This window comes from Babesia bigemina, scaffold Bbigscaff_57336, assembly GCF_000981445.1.
Source record: "Babesia bigemina genome assembly Bbig001, scaffold Bbigscaff_57336".
Lineage (NCBI taxonomy): Eukaryota > Apicomplexa > Aconoidasida > Piroplasmida > Babesiidae > Babesia > Babesia bigemina.
In genome coordinates, this window is record NW_012237002.1 from 1 (window position 1) to 7,185 (window position 7,185).

The 7,185-nt window shown below is 45.6% G+C and overlaps 2 protein-coding genes across 2 annotated transcripts; both read right to left on the reverse strand.

Annotated features, from left to right (window-relative positions):
* On the reverse strand, positions 1–4,516 carry BBBOND_0001000 (hypothetical protein, conserved; the record flags this gene model as incomplete). Its single annotated transcript, XM_012914944.1, has 1 exon — positions 1–4,516. A coding segment is annotated over one exon (4,516 nt), but the record flags the coding sequence as incomplete, so codon positions are not given.
* A 1,132-nt stretch (positions 4,517–5,648) lies between these two features.
* On the reverse strand, positions 5,649–7,185 carry BBBOND_0001010 (hypothetical protein, conserved; the record flags this gene model as incomplete). The annotated part of the gene is made up of 1 exon (XM_012914945.1): positions 5,649–7,185. A coding segment is annotated over one exon (1,537 nt), but the record flags the coding sequence as incomplete, so codon positions are not given.

A 7,185-nucleotide genomic window follows, 5' to 3' on the forward strand; every position in this document is an offset into this window, starting at 1 on the left:
TCATCGAGAGGCTGATAGGGTCAGCACGTTCAGCCGCAGGGTGCCTTTCGCCGTTACCACCATGATTGCTATTGTAGGCGTTACTCAGCGCGTTGGTGAGTTGTGCGGTGTCGTTATACAGGGCAATCGATTGTTCTTTAATGCACTCTTTCACCCACGTCAGAGGCAAAGGAACTATTTTGCTATGCCAACCCTTCGTGAGGGATAACGTGAATTCAAAGTGTTCCGGCAATGTGGATGGCGGTTTGGGTATGACGCAGAGTAGCGTTGTAAGATGGGCGTTGGCAAAGAATTTGGTCAGCACGTTACATATGTCTTTCCCTGTTTTCGTGGATCCCGAGAAACCTCTGAATCCAAGCGGTGTTAAACACGGCTGCCCAGGCAGGTTTTTAGGGCACGTTGAACAGGATGATTTGCAGTCAACATTGGTAACATGATGCGGTAAATGACCAGGAAGACTGTCTTTTAGGTACGACATCAACGGAGACGTAGGTTGACAATCAACTTTGGTTTTGGAGTGATCACTGCAGTGCCAGTTGGAAGAGTCGATAGTTGTGCCGTAGCGGCACTGATACCAACCGTACTCGGACGCCATGTTTCTACAACGGTTATGCAAGAATCTGAATACAGGTAATAATCGACGAAGTAATTCGATCAACATGGTCAGACAATCCGCAGCTGATGATGGGTAAACGAAAGAAGGTGCGTTGCAGTAGTAGTCAACTGCGTACATTGAGTACGCATCTCCGTAGCCAACAACAGTTGTGAGCACTGTGGGAGCAAGGGACGTAATATGCGTTATTGCATCATGTAAATCACTGCGCTTAATTTTCTGTGGATAGGCATTCAAGGTATTTGGAGTTTGATCTTCTAGAGAGATGCCGTCTAAACTAATGCTCTCCGTTTTTGCCTCTTTTGGCTTGTCGAATAGGTCGGCGAAATCATCCGACATGAGGTCGAGATATACAGCGTTGTATGGCAAGCCGCTAAGCCAACGGAGCATTTCATATATGGAACATGGGCGGCGAGTTGAGGAGAAAGTGGGTAGTTGACAGACACGGTAATAGGTGGGAAGGTAATCGTACAAGTTTTGAAACGCGTTTTTAGTATCTTCACGAGAATTGTAAACATGACTGAAACCTCCGACAAGTGTACTATATATGTGCTTACCGTCGCATTCTGCCTTGTTACGCAGCTCCCCGTTCTGGTGGGAATCGTGATTAGATACAGTGTAACCGCAATTGCTTAAGAACGTGCCCATACTGCTGCCTGAATATATTCTACGGTTGTGCCATTTGGAGATGCATTGGTTCTTTAAATAGCTCAGGTCTTCATGCATCATTTCAAAGATGGACATAAACACCTTGGACAACTGAGTGCCATACGGCGTTAATTTATCTTTTTCCACGAGCTCAGCACCGAACGTCTCACTATCATACACGCTCACGTACGCCTTGGCTAGCTCATCGTGCAACGCCTGCACGCCCGTTTTAAGACACTCGAGCAGGGGGTTGCTCTCTTCGGCGTAGGATGCGGGGCGGATGAGACTTAGGAGAGTAGCGACTGATGACAGATTATTTTTGAAATTGCTATCGTACTTGGTAAGGCCGGTAAGAAGAGCGTGAAACGCGTTTGAGAATTTGGAAATGTAATCAGCAGGCATGATGTCGGTATTGGTGTTGAGTCTGTCGAAGAAATCGGTGAAAAAAGGTTTGGCATTAAAAACCAAGGTAGACACATCACCGTCTTCAGGTACATAGGTTACCAATCTACTGGATTCTAGCGCGGTTTGAAAGACGTTCATGAAACCTTTGATACGTTTTTCGCCGTCTTTCTCGATCTCGGTGGGCAGGCCGTCAAGTTCGTTAATTGTCTTGGTGGCGAACTCTTGTAGCTGTAACTTCATGAATACAACATATTTTGTTTGCATAATTTCTGTGATTGCATTCTTGGCGCCACCAACTTGTTCAGTAACAAACGTGTTCAGTTGGCTAATTAAGTCACTGCATTCAGATTTGACGAAAGCATTTATTGACCCTGTCGTAGCGATCAAGGGATGCAGCTGAATACTTTGTAATGCATTGAGATCATCTCGGAGTTTTCGAAGAGTTTCAGGAATGTCTGCCGTTTTCGTTGATATTAATGCTTTTATTTTGTTCAATTTAGCCTTCGCACTGTCGAAATCACTGTCGGCTGCTTGTATTATTGCATTACAGAGTGACTGTAACGTTCCATGAACAATCTCATTTGCGCTTCGAGTTATTTCGTTAGCATTTGCCTGCTCAGTTTCGACGGCAAGTTGAATGGGCTGCAAAACTTCGTTGCCCAGTTTCCGAACTTTTCCATATACTGTTTGTTGCTCGGCACCGTGACTTTTTTCTCCTATCTGCACGACGTATTCTGCCATTTGTTTTCTAAACTTATCAGGATTACTCAGATAGTTTTCCAACTGTACGCCTATTTCACCTCTGAGGTAGTCGCTAGATAGCAGTGTACTGAGCTCTTTGATTTTATTTTTGACTACTCCTAGTTCAGTTTCGATCTTGTTGCCGTACAAGGAGTCGGCGGCGCCGTTAGTCTGCCTGCCGAATTCAATGATGTCCGCTATAGCACCCTCCAAGTTATTTCCAAGATTATATTCCTCATCACCGTCATCCTCCTCAGAATCGCCGATAAACGATGGAATCTCCAGAGAGATGCCTTTGGCAACGCCTAACAGTTGGTAGAGAGTAAGCTGAACGGCGTTCGTGAGAAGGTACTTATTTTTGCTGCTTTCTCTTGCGTTGGTTAATATACCACTGTCACCTTGCTCGACCTCTTTCGTTATCTTGTCGGCGAAAGTATCATTATACTTTGTCACGTCTTGCTTAATCTTCTGTTGCAGCTTCTCCGCAAAAGTTATACAAATGACATGAACTCTGTCAACATGCCTCGCAATCTCAGTTTCGCCAGTAGGGCTCTGCGCCATTTGCACAGATTCATCAATAATATCAGTTCCCTTCTTAATCATTTCAACGATAACTTCACTGATCTTGCCAATGAGTGCTTTGTAATATAATGCACCGCCAAGACTCTCGTCTCTATCTTGTTTTTTATAAGCACCTTTTATAGCGTTATGCTGATTGTCGCTTACTACATATTTACCAATCCATGCATTCACAGGGTCGTGTTTTAAAATGTCAACAATCCATCCCTCTACTATAGCCTCAAAAGCATGCTTGTCAGTAAAATGGCCGGCATATTTGCCGACATTCTGAACAATCTGCTGAAGCTTTCCTTGCTTCGCCGGACCCTTCTTCGTCAAACCTTCAACAAGCTGTTTGATTTTCTCTTTAAGACCCTTCCAATTCTTCATAACACCGCCTTTGCCGTTATCTCCTACATTGTATTTAATCAGTGTGAAGCAATCCTGCGCCTCTTTTACATACTTCTCAATTATCTCTTGAATGCTCTTCTTCAGCACCTGCAAATCTCTTTGAATCTTCACGTCCAATCCACCCACCGCATCAGTAACATTTTTGACTAATGAACCTAGCGCACTCTTGGCAACTTCGTAGGCTTTATACAGAGCTAATGCTTTGTCCTTCAATTTTTCGACGGCTAATATTACATCGTCTTTATTCCGCTTTCCATCACTACCACTGGCTTCTTTTACAACTTCCGTTACTTTCGTTAACGCCTCATCAACGACAGCCGCTGCTTTTTCCATCCATTTTCTCAACTCGTCAACATACTGTGCTAACCAGCCGTCAACTTCCGTAATTTTCTGTTTGAGTTCTTCAATTTTAACATATATGCCATTAGCAAATTCGCCGATTTTTTTCTCAGCGGTTTCATTAATTAAATTGTCAGCAAGATTTAGCTGAATACCTACCAACTCCATCTGTGCTAATAAATCACCCTTCTGTTGCTTATATATTGCACTCAGCCTTTCACGCTGGTATCTAATTATATCAGTCGCGTGATTTACATCATTTTCTATTTCATTTCGAAGATCCTTAATATTATTGTTTTTTTGGGTGTCCATGTCGCGACAATACTGCTCCGCCTTCTGGATGCACTCCTCAACTTTACTATCAATTTGGCTGATATTGTTGTGATCATTATAAGTTGCAACAGCAGCCGGTATTTTCTTCATGTAATTACATAACTCATTGATCGCGTTCTGAACACTCGCATTTGACTTTTTAACTCCCTTATTATACCCCCCCACCCCTTTAACCACCTTTCCAATCGCAACACTAAAACCGTTTTTACCGGCGTGTTTATTGGTGTCAAGTAGCTTAATTACAGGTGTAATTGTCTCTTTATGCTGCCCTAAATTGCCTTGGATGTTACTGAGAACACCACTCAAAAATCCCATCACCCCGTCACACAGCCTATCCAGGTCGGAGTACACAATCCCAGTGCCGTCGTAGCCTTTGGAAGATGGATTGAAGCCGAGGAAGGTTTTGAGGCCAGTACAAAGGTTATTAAGGATGTTAGTAGGGTTGTTATTTAAGGTAATTTCGCACATTTTATTTTCATCAAATTTCTTGCCAAGCTCCCTGAGCGGCACATGGTCAGGGCAGTGGCAAGAGGTGGAAGAGGGAAGAGAAGGGTGACAAGGGACAAGTTATTGTTATGGTTTATAGAGGTCATAGCGGTAATATGGCGAGGTAATTCGAAGGATGTAGAGTGGATTAGGGAGCGATGTAGAGTGGGTTAGGGAGCGATGTAGAGTGGGTTAAGGGGCGATGTAGAGTGGGTAAAGGGGCGATGTAGAGTGGGTAAAGGGGCGATGTAGAGTGGATAAAGGGGCGATGTAGAGTGGATTAGGGAGCGATGTAGGGTGGGTAAAGGGGCGATGTAGAGTGGGTTAAGGGGCGATGTGGAGTGGATAGAGGAGCGATGTGGAGTGGATAATAATCATCACTCTGGTCACCACTGTCATCGCTGCCGTGAGCATGTCATCGCTGCCGTGACCATGTCATCGCTGCCGTAACCATGACATCGCTGCTGTGTCCATGTCATCGCTGCCGTGACCATGTCATCGCTGCCGTGACCATGTCATCGCTGCCGTAACCATGTCATCGCTGCCGTGACCATGTCATCGCTGCCGTAACCATGTCATCGCTGCCGTGACCATGTCATCGCTGCCGTGTCCATCTCATCGCTGCCGTGACCATATCATCGCTGCCGTAACCATGACATCGCTGCCGTGACCACCAACTTGGTCACCACGTTGGTCGTGGCATTGGTCACCACTTTGGTCAGGTGCTTGGTCACCACGTTGGTCAGCACGTTGGTCAGCACTTTGGTCACCACGTTGGTCATGGCATTGGTCAGCACTTTGGTCAGCACTTTGGTCAGCACATTAGTCAGCACCTTGGTCAGCACTTTGCCTGGTTGCTAGGTCAACACGTTGCCTGGTTGCTAGCTTACCACGTTGCTTGTGTGCCAGCTTAGCACTTAACCTGTCGGTTAGCTTAGCACTTTGCCTGGTTGCTAGCTTAGCACTTAGCTTGGTCGTTCACTCATCATCTAATCTTGGTGCTATCTAGTTCACAGGTTGCCGCTAGAGTAATTCGAGACATTAGACTACGTTTGTTGGTTAGGTGAGTAGGTGATTCGCTAAGTGAGTGTAGTGATTAGAAACGTGAATACAATTACGGCTGTAGATACGATATCTTGGCAAGCCTTCCGACTTGCGCTGCAGCCAACAGCGATTGCGCCGTTATTTTGTGCGATGACGGTATCCTCAGGTGTGAGCGTATGTGGAGCACATCCAGTCTGCCAACCATCACGCAGATGAGGTAGAAGAGGGACAGTGACCAGAGTGCCACGTTGAGCCATATAAACGGCTGCCTGATTGTGAAAATGAAGTCATCAATTTTTCTAATAAGTTCGACAAGTATAGACTCCTTATTAAATACCTCTTTGAATGCCGTACAGAAATTTTGGCACGTGCGTTTTTTCTCGAGTCCATCCTTCCCGTTTAACTTGGCTTGCTGTAGAAACACGAACCCGTATTTTGACAAAGTCGGCAGTGCTTTTCTGCATTGGACTATAGATTTACAATCGGTATGATGTTCCTTTGGGGTTGGCGGTTTTCTATGCCTTGGACAATCCTTAACACAGCATGTCGTTAAGCAGTTGGATCCCTTTGGACCGCAGTTAGAGTTGCACTCGTCATATAACTTTTTGAGTAAATCGTAGAATGTCTCAGTCTGGTAAACAATCCATGATAGGTATTTATCGGCATATTTAGCTGCATATATATTTCTGATTTCGCTATTGATGGGATACAGATATGGCCCACATACGACCGATTCTCTTGATGTGCATACGAAACTGCCGAGACTACCGCTCGAATGCCCCTGCCACACTGCGGAGTGACTAGGGGAAAATAGGTTATGCACTTTGAGCTCATCATATTTGTTCTCGAAGTGCGCTGCGCTGACGGCTTTGTTAAATGCGCCCTCTCTATGTTCTCTATCCTGCGTGGTCCAGCCGTATATATAATTATAATAGAACGCGAACATGTCGCCTAGCGTCAGCGGAGGTTTTTGCATGAGACATATAATGCAAGCGCATAGTGAGCGGAGGTGAGATTTTTCACCACAGAAATCTCTTAGAATCTTTCTGAGATCGGCGCCCGTTTTCGTATGCGATGCTAGTTCACTGATATCACAAAAGCCCATTGGTGTCTTGCACGGCAGGCCGCGGTGATTGGACACAGTGCAGTCCAGCTTGCAACCTGGCTTTTTGAACTGGTGTGGTAGGAAACCTTGTAGGCCGTCCTCTAGGTACGATTGGAGTGGCGATTTCACACCGCACTTGGGGTGTTGGTCACCCATTTGCTCATGAATTTGGTCGCGTGTTTGGTTCTTCGTTTGGTCGCATATTTGGTTGGCACATTGCTTCTCATTACACTGCCAGTCCGATCCAGCGACATACCTACCGTACCAACAATCAGCCCATCCACCGCTCTCACGGCCGTTCTCGCACTGACTGCATAGGAATCGGAACTGGTGATACAGTCTTTCTAATATATCCGCGAGTAAATCAAAGCACGCAGCGGCGTTGCTGGGATAATCGAAGTTTTCCGCGTTGGTGTTGTAGTCAACTGCGTAACGTCCACCCGCGTGGCCGTGACCCATGATGGCAGTAAGAACCGAGTGGGCGTGCAAAACAACATTTGGC